The 19177-nt window shown below is 39.0% G+C and overlaps 1 protein-coding gene and 1 pseudogene across 1 annotated transcript; both read left to right on the top strand.

Annotated features, from left to right (window-relative positions):
* Positions 1–1354: 1354 nt before the first annotated feature.
* LOC144638685 (small integral membrane protein 7-like) lies at positions 1355–9381 on the top strand. Its single transcript, XM_078497912.1, has 5 exons — positions 1355–1463; positions 6282–6323; positions 7093–7148; positions 7770–7860; positions 8694–9381. The coding sequence occupies exons 1-5, from the start codon at positions 1432–1434 to the stop codon at positions 8707–8709; spliced, it is 237 nt and encodes a 78-aa protein (XP_078354038.1). The 5' UTR covers positions 1355–1431; the 3' UTR covers positions 8710–9381.
* A 1607-nt stretch (positions 9382–10988) lies between these two features.
* Positions 10989–14030, top strand: LOC144638691 (uncharacterized; annotated as a pseudogene).
* The last annotated feature ends 5147 nt before the right edge of the window (positions 14031–19177 follow it).

The raw sequence follows: 19177 nt of genomic DNA, 5'->3' as shown, positions 1-19177 counted from the left end.
CTTCGCTTTCGGTTTAAAATTTTATTGTGTCGAAGTTTTAAGGTCATTGGTCTGTTTCTCGGTAAAATTCGCTATCCATTGTTCTCAAATACATGTAACGTCTTGTTTCGGCAATTTTCTTCCAGGCAAAGTCTTTCAAGTTAAGTGCCCTGGTTCAAGTAGTTGCACTGTTATCTGGGCCAGAACACTTGAAAGACGATTAGGAAATATTTTTTTGGTCTTACAATATGTCAGGATGTAAAGCCATCTTTTTTATTTTATTTTTTGTGATGTTAATCACTACCGTCAAATCAAAGTAAACCTCAGAACAAGTACATGGTTTATATATTTTTTTTCTCTGAATAATAGTTTTTCTTAGCTATTCAAAAGGTACGGGCACAACGCAAAAGCGGCGATTTGTAAGTCTAAACAAAAAACGGATGGATTTTAAGGATGGTCAAGTGGTCAGGATTAAAAAATTGATACGGACTCAGATGAACAACAAAATCTGAAAAAGAAAAAAAAACATAATACAACACAACACAACACAACACAACACAACATGGCTACGCACTATGCATGTATTAAACCGGACTCCGCCAGGACTTCGAGTATTAATTGAAAAAAAATATTATGTACAATAACGACTTAAATCTTTGTGCAAACTTCTGTGTCACTGTTTCAAATATCCTATCAAAAGAAATCATTTCTAACAACACCAAACATCGAAAACAAATTTCGAAGTTCCACTGAATCGCTTTAAAGACGACTTTACAAAACTAGCTACACGTGATATTTTACCTATAGTTTACATGGTTCTTGTGAACTTTGATATTCATTTTCTCAGGCTGTAAAAGGAAATTGTTGTTGGAGTTATCACGGAGAATTACTTGCATCTTTGGCTTTTAAAAAGATTTGAAAGAGTAAAAAGAACGCAATAGGATTTAAATTTTTCTGGTACTCAATTTTTGACGAACTAAAATCGATATAACTCGATTTCCTGATGGATTCCGTCTTAAATGTAAATGCATTCATAATCACAGATAGCTAGCAAAATATTTTACTGATACAGTTTGCATTTGAGGATTTAGATGAAAACCAGTTTCACTTTTTTATCTCAGACCTAACCTACGGTCCGACCTAAATAGATACAGAAAAAATAGTCATAGACATAGAGAAATAGTCAAATAGTCATAGAGATTAGATAGATAGATTATTAACATAGGCTAAATGCGATAATGATTAAAACTTTTAAAGTTCTGACATGAATAAAATAAATTAAAAACTAATTTGCCTTTTTGTGTGTTTTGTTGCGTAACGAAACCGACGGAGGATTGGTAACTAACGACTTGGCGGCCAGGCATTTCTATGTGCAATGTAACCAGGCCATAAAGTGCTCGGCACTTTCAGTTTGTTTATTGGGAAAAGAGCTTATGTCGTTGTTGCTTTATTATGGCTTTTATTTCGGATATCCTTGTTGCTGGGTATGTATATCTTTTTTAAATATATTTAATGTTGTTAAGGTAATAGATACGATGTATAAAATCCAGTTTTGGAGGCGAATGCGTTGATAGAATATAAAACTAAAGATGAATCAATTCTTCGAATTCATTTGACACGTATAGAATATTTCAATGAAATTGAATCAGTTTTTAATGAGATTTAAGGATCAAAATTTCATCAGCAGTAGTAAAGGAAGTTGCATGAGCAAAAATTTTCATACAAAATGTAAAAGCACGCAATTCGTTATTAAAACAAGAAGTGTACATGTATAAGGTTGCAGTACAAGACTAACTCTAAGAATGTTTCTTAAAACTCTGCAAATTTTCACATTTGTGTAAGATAAACAACGAGTGGGCAATGTTTGAAAAAAGTCTCAGTTAAAGTTCTATTTCAGTGGAAAGACCTTAGAATTGTGGAAACAGGGATGGTGCAGTGGTGAGAGCGCTCACCTCCCACCAATGTGGCCGGGTTTGATTCCCGGACCCTGTATTATATAATTATGGGTTGAGTTTGCTGTTGGTACTCGTCCTTGCTCCGAGGGTTTTCCTCCAGGTTCTCCGGTTTTCTCCCTCCACAAAAAACAACACTTCCAAATTCTAATTTGATCTGGAAACAGTGGGATTAAAAAAGGAGAAACTGTGTGGAAGATGCCACTGAAAATACCCATTTATTATATTTGTTTACTTTATTTATTTAGAATTGTGGGGTAAGCAATCTGATATATTTTGGTGGCTCATACATGTAAACCCTAATCATTACACTGACCTGCTGATCAGTGGGTATGTACTTCATGAATAAATATCATAAGTACACTTCAGTCGTTAACATCACAAGTTGAGGACATCAAGCAAGAAAAGAAATTGGTTAAACAAAAGGGCCCAATTGTTAAAGGGTGGATAACACTTTACACCGTATAAATCACTATCCAGTGGACAACAGTCATTGTACAAAACCTACTTCACTGTCCATCGGAAAGTGATTTATCTGGTGGACAGCGTTATCCACCCTTTAAACAATTAGGGGTTAGGTGATGTATGACTCAATGCACTTACATGTATAACATTCACCAATGCAGTACACTTACATGTTCATTGTATATACGATGGTACTGAAGAGTTAGTCAGATGAGGTTGGGTTCCTCTATTTATACCTAATCTCCTTTGGTACGCTCGGCTCGCGGTTTGGTCGAGACATGGTTCGTATGCGGCGCAGTCGCAAAAACGGGGACACCCTGCCGTCGCGTTCCGTCCCCCATCCGGTATCCTCTGTGCCGCGGGTCGTACGTGTGACTGACCTGTCTTCAATCTTCCGTCCTCTCCCTTTCCCCACTTGTTTGGTTTCATTTTGTTTTTCACGATGGATCTGACTCAATCATCTGAGTCTCGTCTCAACTCGCGTTGGGGCGCCAGTTAGTTGGCGGGAAAGTTTTCTCTCGCCGCTCACCGCTAAAAATACGAGTTCTTTTTGGTCCTCTTTTTAATTCATCGTCAGTCACTCTTATCCAAGTCCGTGATATGGTGGCATTCGTCAGTGACGATACCGTAGGATATCAGGACAGTATCGCGCTTCGATTGGCTACTCGAATTGGGTACGGTAAGTGTATGTAGTAGGCAGTCATTTGGCACTTTGAGCAGTAAAAGTTTAGTCTGGCCTGGTAAACTGACCAGCAATAATCTAAATTAAACTCTTGTTGTGGGTAAACAATAAAACAGGAAACATGCTAAAATCAAGGTATACCAGTTCAAAAAATAAAATTGGCTGATCCGACACACTTACGTGTACTTCATGGCAAAAATAATTGTTCCTCAAGTGACAAGTTGACTGCTTAGAGAATAACACTATTTGAAGGCTTGTATGAGCATATGCTGTGCATCTGTTTAGAACTTTGTAGATAGTATATTGAGGACAATCTTTCAGCCAAGGGCATTATTCTCCAATATACCAGCAAGTCAGTAAGGGGTTTATTTTATAATCCTCTGATTAATTTCCACAATGCACTTTATCGCCTGAAAATAGGAAAAAACCCAACAGTGATAATCATGGCGTAACTGCTGTTGAAATAAATGCAAGTTGATTGTTTTATGTATTTTTGACCTGAAAAGGCGACTATGTTCGTTAGTTTTGTATATATCTTTAAAATCGGGGACGGATATCAAATCAGACAGGATGTATTGTCTGATACCTGTCACCGATTTTGTATCATGTGAAGCGTTTTGTTAAGTGAGTTTGGTGAAAATTAATCGGTGGGCAGGCTTTAAGCCAGGTGGGAGTGCAGGAGTCCTATGGATGGCCAATTTTTCAGAGAAAATTAATATGAATTTAACTGTATACAGAGGTTTTTTTTAGCAAATTTGGAAATCTTTAGATACCTTTGCACTCATAACTGCAGAACAACACCTTGCATGCTCCTCAGGCTTTCCTAAGGGACAAAGCCAGGCCTTATAAAAATTCTGGACTCCCACTTTCAAAATCCTGGCTCAAAGCCTGTCGGTGGGTATAAGAGCTCATATACACTTGACTGTACCATGGAACCCAAATATGATAGGTATATGTATCAGCAAGAACAGCCAGAGAGTTCAAATTTTGCAGTTCTTCGGTGTTTTTAATAAAACAATTATTCCACTCGTGCCTGTTGAACATAAGATAGATATGGCCAACTTGGCCCCTCGTGCCTTGTTGGCTATCTACATTGTGTATCTCATATCCAACATGCACGCATGCAATACTTTTAAACACACAGGAATTTGTATAAACTGTACATGCATACTGCAAATGGGAGATTCTATAGTGTCTAACTGAAAACCATAAAATTAAATTGTTATACAGTATATAATTTATACAGGGTTTAACAATTGAGATGTACTGTTTTTTGTCCCATAATTATACAACGTGCACATACATGTACAAAAGGTCATATGCACGTGACCTTATGCATAGTATAACCTATATGTAAAGTATATTCCATCTTTCAATCACGTTTGTTGCATTAATATAGTACGTGAGGAATCAATTTGGCAAATACTCAGTACAAAATTAATGATCTGTGTTCAGGTACCAGGGTTCAAAATAAAATTCTGTTTTTAGCCTGAATTTGTCGGCTTTTTTTGTCAAGGCTCATTTTTTTCCCTGGCTGTTAAAAGAGCCATGCATTTTCAAGGGACACAATCCATTTGCATACATGACGTACCCATAAGACGTACCCATAGGTTTGCAATGCATTCTGGGGCGATTTCAAACACAGTCAGCCCTTTGCAAGCTTTCTGAAATTAATGGAATGTTTTACGGCATTTCAAAAGAATGGATTGGAGCAATGTGACTTCTTTTCTTATTTTGAGTGTTTGAGAAGTAAATAAGATCTTCCAATATACTTTTTTGGAAGGACAAAATACCTGAGAAGGTGGGGCAGCCCGCTATTCATCTTAACACAGAAATGAAGTTGTACATGTAAAACCGTAAAACCAAACGTTTTAGTCGCCAAAGATGAAATTTTGGTCGCATTAACGCAATGAGTCGCACTCTCTAGCCCTGTAGCTGCTTTATTGTCTGATTTGAAATGTTTACTTCAACATTCCAGCAACTTTGATTTCAGTTGGTCGATCAAGGCATAATATTCTATTTCTTCGGTAGCAGCCGGCTAGTGTTGTCAAAGTGCCCGCTACCGCCGACAGCCGGCTGCTATTTTGAACCTTGTACGGTACACTTTTCTTTTCAAGTGTGATGGCAAACTTTTTTCTAAATAAAAACCCATAAAAATACCTCCTGATCACAGGTTAAAAAATCATAAACATTGCTAAGTGTTTGGTTTACATTTCTTTGCTATGTCTTTTGGTTGGTTCACTGGAATATCTGTGCCAGGCTTTGTAATTGGCCAGAGAGATATCTTTGGTTTAAGTTTTAAATGACTCAATTGAAAACTGATCTATTTACAGCTATATATAGAGGATATTACACGGCGGCGCGACGATATGAATTTTATTTTCGAGTGGTAAAGCAATATTTCACGAATGAGCGCAGCGAATGAGTAACATATTGATTTTACCTCGAGAAAATAAAATTCATATCGTCGCGCCGCCGTGTAATTTTCTTTTTATTATATAGACAAAAATCATGCATGAAGTAAAAAGCTTAAACACGAGCGACGGCTAAATATAACAATTGAGCAAATTGCCAAACTGAAAGGCAAAATTTCGCGAAATGAAGCTTTCAGAAGATGTATAACGTAAACTTAAAAACAGTCTGTTTATTAGCTTTCATCAATGTCACTGACAATAAATAATTCGCCGTTTTGAAATCTGTTTCTGCTTAAACTCACCGCTTTTCTACTGATTTCTGATCGCGAAGTCTTGCAGTTCGGCAGCTGGAATTTCTTGATTTTCCCTCTCTTCGTCTGACTTTCCACAAGCTAGAAGCTCTTTTAAATAATTTCAAGTCATAAGAAGTTTTCTTCCTTGTGTAAACATTTTCCTGCTCCTCAGTAAAACATTTTATTTTGGCTTCAGTGAACTTCACGAATCAATCTCGATAGCACGCCATTTACAACCGGCGTTGGCAGCTTTGCAAAAACAACCATGCAAAGGCGGGAAATGACGTCATCGATATCCTCACTAGTGAGGATATGGAAAATACGCCACTACAGTCCCGGATGCAGTTTTGTATGAATTTTACGAGTGGTCTATTTTCCAGTAAAACACTCGCGGCTATATAATAAAAACTGTTAATAATTAAGTTGCTTAATCATATGCATTTCATATTTCCATGTTATTTATTTTTTTATTTATTTATTTGTTTATTTTTTGCAGCACTTTGTTGATTAATGCCTGTGCAGTACTCAACTTCAAACTGTGAGTAAAATTAACACGAACCTATGTGATATACCGGTACATCAAACCTAGAAATCCTACACCGAGAAGACTTTGTGTAAGAAGAACATGAACTTAGTTCTGGCAGTCCTTTATAGGAACCAGTCAAATAACACCTGTTATACCAAATATTACATGTATACAATGTATGTACATTTACATGTAACTGGGCAATTTAGCGCGAAAGAGTGTTTAGGGGTGTCGAATGGTAAATGCGAGACTTTGCGAGACGGCGAGACTGATATCTTTTCTGCGAGCCCGAGACCTTTTTAGCCTTGCAAAAGAAATCGAGACTGCGAGAAGGCGTCAAAGAAAAATTCAAGACGACGAGACCCCTGAAAATTGGCTAAAATTTTGCGAGACATGTAGTTATTGAAGGACCATTCGCCACCCCTAGTGTTTTATACTGTGGTGCCTCATACAAAAGATAATTATTGTATCACACAGTTGTATCCTGTAATGGAGTTAGAAATATGCAAGAAAAATGTCCTGGAGTCATAAATCCCTTATTCATTCTCATATTGTTCCTTGCCCTGAAATCACTATAATACTTGTGTTTCAGCTATACACTCATTTGTAAAACCTTAATTAATATATTATAACTGTATATGTTTGTACGAAATCAGGGTTAAATCAATTACATTTTATGTACATTGCAATGCACATTGTAATGTATCTTAATATGATTACTCAGCTTGCCCAAATCAAATGTATTACATGTGTATGTTTACCACATTTTGTTTTGTTTTAGTAAAAAGAGAAACCCAACAGATTCATTTGGAGAGGAAAATGATGAACCCTCGTTAGGTAGGTGTATGAAAACACAAGTTCTTGAGGATATACATGTAGTATTCATTATGTAGGAAGAGTGTAGAAAATGATGGTACTTTTTAGAACACAGTACTGTGAGATTCCTGCTTATTTTGCTTAATGCAGTACAGTGTTTCCTTAAAAGGTGCCACAAGCGACGGTATATCTCTGAATTAATCAATATTAATGACCTACTTGAGAAAGCGGACCGCACACTTTTTGAAAAAATCAGTATAAACAAAAATCACCCACTGTACAATTTACTACCAAAGCGGCACTGTTCTACTCATCAGTTACGGTCAGCAAATATTGTATTACCTCGACTAAATACTGAGCGTTTTAAGAATAGTTTTAGTAATAAGTTAGCTTTTAGATATAATTTAGCTGTTAATTCTTAGTTTTTACATAGTTTTTTTTAATATAATTGTCATAATATTGTAACTAATTTTTAATTTTTATTCTTATTCCTGTATTTAGCTCTCTTTAAATATTTTTACTTGTACCTTTTGATGTGTATTTTATCAAATGAAATAAAGACACTTTATTTATTTATTATTATTTTATTTAAGTTCACAACAATAAAAATTAATGTGATTTTTTTTGGCATTTTACCTGTAGCTGAAAAGTTTACAGACTTCCTCCGAAATCTTCGCTACTTCAGAATTTTCATTGGTCTATGGAACATTATAATAATGATATGTATGGTTATGTAAGTATTGGTTGTCCCTTGATTTACATGTACATAAAGCCTAGAACTTGGTAATAATTTCTGACCCTCCTAAAATCCTATTTATCTCTCTGCAATATATCGACAATTGTAGTCATGTACCAAAACATCAGTGTGGAAGCAACTGAAATCGTCGATGTAATACAGAGAGAGAATAATAGGGTGTTATGAGGGTCGATTATTATTATAGATAATTACTTCGGTTCACAGCATTATTGGGCATAATGCAGGCATTATACCCAATAATGCTGTGAACCGAAGTAATTATCTTTTAAATCTCTGGTGAGCTTAAAAAACTTTGAAGCCAGATTTGTTATTTGATGGTGACTTTACTTGGCTTCCATCCGCCCATGTGGTATTTGCCTGTTGGCACCTTGCATAATATTGAAATAAAAACATCATCATGCCAGCAAATACTGTAGAGATGGGTAGAGCTAGTAAAAACTGTGAGGTCCAGTGGCAAATGTATTGCACTGCAGGTTTATTAAATTCTGCCTTCATGTTGAGTTTTAAGGGAAGACATTTCACTTTGCTATCAAATTCTACAGCAGCCTGTCAAAATGTTGGGAAATACATGTGAGAAACTGTGGTGCAAAAAAGCTGGGTGATGATGACATGTGCATTATGCGTGATAGGCTCAATTACCAGCTGTTGTTTGGGAAAATGAGCCTGCACTCCTTTCCCAGCGAGGAACGAAGACCTGACCCCTCCCCTACTCCGTTCTGTCTCTTTTAGTCCCTTTCCTGTCCCTTTCTCTTTTAGTTCCGTGTTTCTTGCTAACAATGGCCTAAGACCTTTTTTCATTACCTTTTCAGATTATTTGGTTCATGACAGAATCTACTAGATGCTTTAACTCCTGGAGGATCACAAACATTACAGCCTTCAGCAATAATATACGTGTACACTGTACACATTGATCGTACTCATAATGGCTTGGGCGGGGGATGATATACTATAAAAAAAGGCCAGAATTTTTATGCAGTCATGGGAGTTACAAGAGGTCAAGACAGTCACCCAAATGTTCACTGACTGTACCTTTCTATAGAACATATGGTCTTTTAGCTTTAAGGCTGTATCATGGGTGCAATTTATATGTACGTAACTTTAAAATCTCGTGAGTAGTGCAATTTATCTGCGACGGCATGATAGAGCGTTTTTGTTTTAATTGAGTGTCGAAAGTAATTCACGTTTGCTTTGTTTTGCATAATTACTACGGTTAGTGATTGACTTAAAAAATCGCGCCACTTTCTCAGTAGCCTGCGTTGCAGACGAACCCCTAGTTCGTCTCTAACGCAGGCTACTTCTCGCCTAACTTACAGTAAAACCATAACCAATTTTGACTCGCTGGTACGCGTTTTTCCCGCTCCTCTTGCTGGCTACCTGTACATTTGTATTTGCTTCGAGTTTTCATTGTGTTCACTGGATTGTCTGTGTCCTTTGGCCATCCCAATAAAAGTTTCGTTTCCCATCGCCCCGTCTCCTGTGATGGTGGGTCGGTCGGGCGGGCAAAAAAAAAAAAAGATGAACACTTGAAGGGTTCTGGGTTCCAGAAAGGCCGGACTGCAACGTAGAAAGCCTGATTACAAAGTCACTCGCGGGTCTTTTCGTTCGTTTTCCAACATCTTTAAAAACGTAGTTTCGATGTTATAAAGACAAAGACATCACATCATACCAATTGTATAAACAACATCGTGCTCGTAAGTGAAGTCTTCTTCTTTGACTAGTGATCTGGATTTTTTTTTTTTTTTTTTTCTTTTCGAAAAATGGGTCGTCGGGCGATGGGAAACGAAACATTTTATTGGGATGGCATTGTGATTGGCCAGAGTGATTGCTTCGGTTTTGGTTTAACGACACTCAATTAAAAGTCACTCTTTCACGCTGCCATTTATCATTACTTTTTGATGTACAATTTTTTCTTTTAAATACAAAGAAAGTTAAAAAGTAATAGTACCAAGAAAGATTAATACTGAAGAGGTTGATAACAAACTATAAATAGACTGTTGACGGGAGATAAAACTTAAATAAAGTTCTACTACTACGGATTATCCTCTTGAGAGACTGTATTAAACGGTTACCTGTCGGTATAATTTTTATATGTTCCTGTTAAAATTATTTGGGCGATATGAAAATAAAAACTGACATAATATAAACAAGTTATCTTTCGCTGCTCGATTTCACTTCGTGTTACTCTTTTACGCAGGGGGGGGGGGGGAGGGGAGGGGGAGGATGGCTCTTCCGCTGTGAATTAAATAACTGGAAAAAGCTCCACTGAAAGGAACAATCTTGAAGCATCTGTTTAAAAATAAAATCGGAGATTCAAACAGGTATGCAAAAGAATTGGAATTAGGAACTATGAAAGATCCCGTTGTTTCCTTACAAATGTAGTCCTGCTGGTCTTGCTACTGAGGCGCAATATTTTGCAAAGGAAAAATGATTGGTGGAACGCGGTAAGAGCAGCGTGAAGACGCAAATAAAATGGGCATCACGTTCGCTTGGTATCATCAAAACGGGCCACTTGCACTAAAGCTGGTATCCTGTCTCTATCTTCGACAAACATTGCACTTGTAACAAAACAAATGCTAGCACAATCGGGTTCCTCGGTTTAAATCCTGCTTTATAGACCAATGTAAGCGAGTTAAGTTTATGGCTCATTGCATTATGTGGGCTTATAGTTCGTGAGAGCCCGCATGAAAAAAAAAAAAAAAATAGAAAAAAACTTGGCTGTACACGCAGGTTTCAAAAAGGGCTCCAAACGGTCCGGGACGAAAACACCCTGGGTTCCAACACGAAACAAACGGGGCTCAGTCTTTGTGACACATTTTTAGCGCTCCACACTTTGCAGGAAAATGATGTTAGAGCATTCGAAGTCTACTGATTTCCCATTTCCGTACAAGGCAACGCTTGAAATGCATCATCGTACATGTTGTTGCGGCTCAGTGGTAGGCGGAAATTTTGCCGTCATGTTTACATTTCAATTTAACACGGAAAAGGGAGCCTTTGTATATTTTTTCTCACAATACATCGTTTCAATCTAACTTAAAATCACTTCAGTCGTAAAAACTTTCAATTCGTAATATATTTTAATTTCCTTTTGTGTTCATGACGATTATTTTAGTGATATCTAAGGAACATGTGTTCACGAAGCCTAGACCATGTTTACATTGCCAATTATGCACTTTACTTTGATTGGACAGTATAACCACTACATCAGTACCTAGTCACCCCTGAAGGCAAAACAATACCGCTACGTTTCTTAGAAAAAGAAACAAAAATAGCCATGCAGGTGCCATAGATATTTATGGGAAATGTCCCGCTCTCAGTGAACGGATTCTTGAAGAACATTTCAGTTTCCGGCGTAACATGGCTGCAACAGAGGAGAAGACGAGGCGAAGCGAAGAACTAAACTTCGTCTTCAAGCTTCTGGGCGAACGAGGCAAGGAAGGCGAACTATGGAAGAACTACACCGAACACGTCTCGAGTTACGTTTTACAGAAATTGTCTGAGCTTTTGGACAAAACTTCTGATAATCGCATTCGGTTTCGACCTTACGGAAGCGCAGCTGAAGATTTAAAATGTCCAGAAGTTGATGATGTTGGAGATGTTGACATCATGATCTTTTCAGATTCAGACAACTTGATGATTTACGAAGAGCTGTTGGAATATTCTCACTGGATAATCCGCTGCATGTGAAAATCAGAGGTAGCGATCACCCCGTGTTAAAATCCTGCCTCGTGGACGAAACCGAATACGTGGCTACTTCAGCCTTAAAGAATTTCCATCCTGCAATTTATGGGAGTGCTTCGTCGTATTTAGCAGACTTTAGTTACTCGCATATTTCAGTTAATGTCACGAGAAGACGTTTCCCAAATGCTACAATGTACCTCCCACATAAAGAACAGCGCTACAAGCCCAGCTGTAACCCTAAACTATGCCCAGTCATTCGGCACTATTTCCGAGCAGTTGGAGAGGCTGAAAGACCCACAAAATTTGCCCAACATAGACCCCGCTGAATGGGAATGGTTTGCCCATTACTTGTGTAATGCCAGAGGAATTGAATACACAAGACAACATGCCGAATTTTTAAACGACATTCTGAAGTTTTCAAATGAGGTTCAAATCTCTCTGCAAGAAAGAGGTCAACTGGGTGTTTCTGAAACGTTCCCAGCTATTATTCAAGAACTCCAGTGCAGTGATAAAGCTCAAAAGCTCAAAGCCCGACTTCGAGAAATCGAAAGCGGAACGACAAGCGAAACCGGACGACACAATGCAGCTGCTGTGAATAATAATTATCCACAATTCGTCACGGCAGAAAAGCGCCGTGACGAAAACGAAAGCGGACGAAATGAAGATAATGGGCGATGTGTTACCGAAGCAGATTGTGATGAGGGTCGGGGAACAACTGGAGACTTGAAATCCACCTCAAAGAAATCATTAATGCCAAGCAACAATATGTTACCCCCAGATGTCTCAACAATCCACTTTTTCTCCAGGGTGCAGACAACGAGAGCGAAGACAAAAGCAGTGGCGAATGTAAAGAAGACGACAACGGATGCCAAAAAGGATGGCAACTATTGGTACACAAAGGAGAGATGACCGCTCAAGATCTTCCACGCGTTGCCAATGACAAGAGAAGATGATGAGAAGAAAGAACTTCAAAGGAAGATACGTAATGGCTGGCTTGATCACTTGTTCGGAAAAAGGGTCGTCGAAGCAGAACCTACTCCCTCTCAGGAAACCAAATCCAAGTACACTGAGACAGCACGGCTCCATGAGCGGATAGGTGGAATCGATTTCGTCCCTGCTTTCAGATCCCGAGGATGGCCAAAGGTTGCAAGGGAGTGGCTCAAAAGAGAGCGTAAATGGCCTTCGCCGGAAATGGTCAACAAGGTTATTCAGGAGGGCTATCACTTGGTAGTAAAGCCCCCAAAGAACAGTGGCAATCCAGATTGCGACTTCAGAATATCCTTTTCCCATGCTGAATACTTGTTAAGCCAGAAGATGAACGACATCCAACGGGAGTGTTACCGCTGTCTGAAGAAATATCATCGCGCTTATCTTTCCACTCAGCCAGCGAGTCTGGTGTCATTTCATCTGAAGAATCTCCTTCTGCAAACGATTGAAGAGACTGGTGCTGAGATGTGGACCGAAAGCAACCAGAGCGGATTGCATGATGAAGCTCCTCGGGAACCTTTTGGAAGCTCTTACAAAGAAGGATTTGCGGCATTTCTTCGTGAGGTCATACATTCTGTTTGGTGTGGATTACATTGAAGATCCCAAGAGTCTTGAATCCCTAGCTGAGAAAGTGAAGCAGATCATGGAAAATCCGCTACATTTTTCCAACAAGTTGATCAAAAATCACGAAGATACAAAGCCAGATGAAAAGGAGGGACGCGTTCCAAGCACGGATCCAAATCCATCTACCCCAGGACAACCACATGCAAAAAATGAAGACATTCCATCCAAAGGGATTGCTGACATCGAATGCAAGAGAGACAAATCAACGGTCGCAATGTGGCAGATGGAAGCGACTCAAAGCGGCAGTCCAAGAACTTACCGATACCATGAACTGAAGGAAATATTCCGTCCATATCTGCAAAGAACTTATCGATATGGCTTTTAACGACCCTGATCTGAGGCTTGAAGATCTGGACACTCTGGAGAGGTCCTTAGTGAAAGATCTGCGTGAAATTGTACGTAACCATGACATCCCAGTTGGAGATTTGCCTAGAATCTTCAACATCAGCTGGGACATGGCCTACTACAAAGTTTGGATCAGCACTGAGCCGGACATGAGGCGACGAATGCTGGTTGGAATTCAGGGTCAAGTTGAAATGATGAAGCACATGTTGAAGCAAGAAGTCGCAGCAGGAAGTGACTCAGAGGTGGCTGTACTCAGAATGTTCGATCCTTCTGCCGATGAACCTTTCGACTTGAACCACATAATGCCAGCTGATGCAGTGACGCAGTTTTTAACCAGGTTTGTCAGCAGTGTAGCAGCCAAGACCAGCTCACGAACAAGCAATCAAAGTGGATGATATTCCATTAGACTGACTTGACCTACAGTTTACATGCCGAGATTTAACATTCTATGGAACACTGTTCATAGAAAAAATTTTCTGAGGAAACATTTTTTGGCTCGCATGAACTCAAAGTGTTATATGATTTAGAAACTGACGACTTATGTACTTTTGTACTAAATAGGTTTGCCATATTTCTCTGAAAATGCTGGTAAATCTTCAGGAATATCCTTTTGTCCTTATTCGTTAAATTTGTTCTTGTTTTCTTAGGTTTTGCAATAGTTATAGAAAAAGGAAAAGGTTTTCTATAAAGTAACTACGTGAAATCGCCGTTTCGACCACTTTATGGTTTCTGGTAGTGTCCAAACAAGACAAAAAAAATGTCGATGATGTTGCGCATTGCCTGACTGACTATATAAAAGCCGGAACGTTTGTAAACTGTTAATAAGATTATCCTTAGATATAGGCTAAAAGCAACTTCTGTGTAAATATGTTCATTCATTCTAAGCAATTACTTAAGCATTGATGGCAAAATAATAACCTACACAGGGGCGGATACAGGGGGGGTGGATAGGGTGGATATCCACCCCCAATTTTTCAGTAAAAAAAAATTCGAAATGTCACTTTATTTGAAATAGAAAATAAATAAAGAAAAATTAGCTCTCGCTCATGTCTGGTTGTTGTTACGCCACGTTTCGCCGTCTGCTGCCACTTAGGGTTAGGGTTAGGGTTAGGGTTAGGGTTAGGCCCTAATGGTCTGCCATCAACCCCCCCCCCCCCTTTTGAAATCCTGGATCCGCCCCTGCTACACTTAACACGCACTATTTGTTTAAGGTCCGCACACACGTACGTCAGGGGACAAGTCCTTGCAACAAGTCCCTGGGGCAAATCTCGCCGTGTGAATTACCCATTTTCGTCAAAACATAGTCACAGGGACCACAGTTTTGAACCTATTACTTGTCTCGAAACAAACTGGTTTGAATTGTCTTGTCCCTCAAAATTAAGATCGGAATTCAAGAGAAGATAAGTCCATGCAACCTGTCTTCTCGTGTAAATTCTTCAGGGGCCTAGAAGACTTTCCCGAGGACTTGTCCATTTGTTGGTGCCGAAATTACACACCAGTTGAACTTATTGTCATCTGAATTAATGATTCTATTATCAAGGTAGCCAGCTAGATAAGCTTTGTCGCGCGCTTTAGAAATTTACTATTGCACAGGTTAATGCAAGATATTGAAAATGTTCGTACGTTCATATCGAAAATGTTCTCATAAAAAGGTGACAGTTTCAACAAAACTGGTGGTCGAATAGTTCGTACTCTTATAATTTAGAACCGACTTTCTCAGAGTTCACTGGATCATAGACTAGACTTGCGGTGCCCGTTTTGGAATCTCCTCGTTCAGCCATGTTGATCAGATCAAACCTATTCCTTTTGCAACCTGTAACCATTTTTTACTGTCTTGGCTTCTTGACATGCCCAGTCATGTGCGAATGAACGTTTTCCGGACGTTTTTCGGATAAGTCGTCGCTATAATATATAATGTGGCCGGCCTCAAGAGTCCTCATGGGCCGGATGAGTATGAGTAAGTAAGTAGTATAATAATGTGGGTGTGTTTGGAAGACGGGTTTAAATGCGACTTCCAAAACGCATGTGTGCTCGTGATGGGTAATTCCTCGATAGGAGTTTTTCGATAGTCTAGCAAAGCGAAAAAGGCTTTTCTTTTTTCAAAATGTTCTGGGTTGTTTGAACAACTCGTTTTGTAAGACCATTTTTCTGCGGGTATGTAGGCAATGTTGCATGCTAAATGCTGCAAGGCTGGTTTCACTGGGTATAATTACAAGCATAAACACATAAGAAGAGCGCACACACTTATTCTTTTCATCTATCCTCACTAGGAGTAAGCATAAGCACAGGAAGAACCAACAATTTTGTTTGTGCTTGTGCTTATTCCAACAGCGTAAGAAGAATGAGTGTGTTGGATCTTCGTATGTGCTTATTGTTATGCTGTGCTTATGCTTGTTCTTATGCCCATTGAAAAACAGCCTTGGGGTGGTGGAAGTTTAAAAACCTTATTGCTTTGCATTCCCTTCAAACTCATGGCTGCTGAACACGACGCCATTGTCACCAACTATTGTTTCAGTTACCCATATCACTGTCTTGCCAGTTACTTTCTTGTTAGACAAGTGGAGCTCAAAAAGAACAATAACAATCTTTTGCCACGCCCTTTCAGGAAATTTTTCACTCCTGAGTGGTTCTCTTGCTAGACATTTTATGTACATGTTACAGGTATTTTATTTGAACATTATGTTCGTTATCCGTTTATTAAAAAGGGGTCTGTTTCTTGGGGATTTAAGGTAGCTGGCGACAGTTTCCAGTTCATTACAGCACTTACCACTTTGACGCATCAATACTACCAGTTAGTACTACAATAATGCTATCAAACGAATGCCCAATCACAAGAGAACAAGTTGTGTTACTATGGTAATACAGTCGAAGCTCTCTTAACGGACACTCTCGTAAGCGGACAGCTCTACTTACGGCCGCCTTGTTTGAAACCCCGTTTTAACTCCCATACAAACTCTGTATTTTTACATTCTCGTAAGCGGACATTCCCGTAAGCGGCTGCGGACACTTTCAGAGATAACGACTTAGACTTTTTCTTTGTTTTTTAGCTCCCTTGAGCGGACACCCCAAAGAAAATCTTATTTACAACCTCTGTATCTTGTTTTTATCAATCCACTTCACATCGCCGTTCGTGGCAATGATTTTACAGTAACTACAGTACCATATTTCAGTGTTTGTTTTGTTGTCATCCACGTCCGTCCGGTTATTGTTAGCTGGTCAAGCTCCCGTAAGCGGCCATCTATCCCCTACACCTCTAGTGGCTGCTTACGAGAACCATTCTCGTAAGCGGCCAGCTCCAATTACGGACACTTTTTTCGCGTCCCGAGGGTGTCCGCTTACGAGAGTTTCGACTGTAGTATGCCTGTTAAAAATAGCTTAATTTTGGCTTTAAGTGCAATCAACCCCAACACGAGCTCGGTGATCCCCGATTTTTTATCATCGTATTTTGATCATTAAGATGCTGCTTCGTGCAAATTTTAATGTTTTTTAATTTTTCTATGGAGAGGGTTTAGAGCCACCTTAAATGTTCGAAAACTAAATAATGACGATATTGAACTTCCATACATGTTGGTTCTTTCCTGGACAAAACAGGAAATCTTAACGCTTACACTTCTCGATGTCTAAATGACTGCTTTGAATTCGAATATGCTTCTCTCTTGAACTTGGTACAATCTGTTTGTTACGCCTCAGTAGTAAATCATCACAGACAGCGATTTTAATATCAACAACAACAACAACCTTTATTTATCCGTGTTATACAATTACAAAGAATTTTACAACATCCTTCTAACCTCACGTTCTTCTCCGTTCGCACTTATTCTACATAAACCGGTCAGTCCGGTTTTACACTGATCACATGCATGTTATTATCACGTGCATACATATGTTTGTGACGTGCGCCCAGGAAAGTTTAGTTGACAAGACTTGCACGCGAAACAAAACTTGACAGTTGATTGAAAACTTTCAATTCGTGAAACCAATGGAGTACAAGAATTCAAAACTATACGCGAAGTCCGCGAAGAACGCTGGTTTTTATATTTTTTAGAGAAAATGGACAAGACTACCAAAAAAGAGTCAATACAAGTTGTATATACACAACACAGAGTTTCACATATAAAATTTGGTTTGGCTACTTGAAATAGGCTACTTTTCCCAAGCGTATACTTTGTACAAACTGCCGGTTAGAATAAATCCTAAATATCAAGGGGAAAGCGACAAAAGTTTCTTTTTCTTACAGCATGACTACTCCATTCAAGGCCACCCAAGCAAATTCCTCACAAATTGAACAATAGTGTTTGTATGTTAAAATAATAATAACTAAAAGTGGCTATAAGCCACTAAACTCGGAAAAGTTTCTAATTCTCTAGAGGCCTTAAAACACTTGCACGCATTGCGTGCATATGTCTAACAGGAAACGAGTGAAGGAGTGATGGAGTGAAGGAGTGAATTCACTTCGCCCACTACAACTCTTTTCCGAGTTAAAAATGATCACAAATTTATTGCTTCGGTAGCATGCAGCTGGTCTAGATACACAATTTGTGGGAAATCAATTGTTAACATACAAGGCTTTCATTCCCACTTTTGCCCAGATTTTTTCAAGTGGCCTTGGTTGGAGTAGTCGCGCAGTAAAAATCAAACGCATGGAATTATTATTTGCGCACGTGATACAACCAACCACCTATTGCAGAAAGTTTACAAATAAAGGAACTGTTATGTACCGGATAAATATGCGTCTTAATGACGTCCTACCGTTTCAAATAAAACATCCAAAATATCCATCCACTTTTTGCATCAGGATGTTGTTCAACCATAAGCATTGTTTTCAATGTTTAAAATGGAAGGCGTTTGAGTTCTGGTTACGTGGCTGGCCAAATATGGCTAAATATGGTTTTGACTAAAAAATGAAGACACTTTCAATAGCACAATCATGGCCAGTTAGCTTATCTGTGGCTAAAAACTGTCCTTTAAACTGTACGGGTAGCTAATATTGACCCTCTTTTGTTGTTTTTGGCTAGTATTCCCAATTTGTACATAGTAAACTGTATTCAAACTATATTAAGTACATCTAAAGTCAACTCCCTCTATAACCGGACACGTTCGGGACCACAATTCGGTTTCCGTAATAAAGGAAGTCCGTAGTACCGAGAGTTATTTTCAGTTGTTCTTTTTCGCCGGGACTTCAATTCCCTGTCCGTAATAACGGGGTATCCGCAAGGCGAGAGTTGTCTGTAATTATAACTCACACGACAGGGGGTTTAAGGGGCTATTTAAAATAGTAGAAAGCAGGAGCCATAATCGATTATGGCTCCTGTAGAAAGGTAATATTTGTTTTCGACCCTAGTGGCTCATCAGGTCTGATCTGCGCTTTTCTCCAATCTCAGAAAAATGCAGCAACCAGGAGCATTTCTACTGCTCCCTGAATGGGATGCTAGTCCATTGCAGGGTAAACTCTCAGCATTAAAATCTCCGGTGTCCATTTATACACCTGGGTGGAGAAAGATACTGTGAGAATAAAGTGTCTCACACAGGGTTACGGTACAATGACCCAGGCCAGGGCTCGAATCCAGACCGCTTCATCCAGCTTCATCGGAAGACAACTGCACAAACTTCTAGGCAACTACGTTACGCATTTCTTACGGTACAGTGCACCATCGAATGT

Source organism: Oculina patagonica, chromosome 14 (genome assembly GCF_052425735.1).
Source record: "Oculina patagonica isolate OP01 chromosome 14, crgOcupat, whole genome shotgun sequence".
NCBI lineage: Eukaryota > Metazoa > Cnidaria > Anthozoa > Scleractinia > Oculinidae > Oculina > Oculina patagonica.
This window is presented reverse-complemented; position numbering and strand designations above follow the sequence as displayed.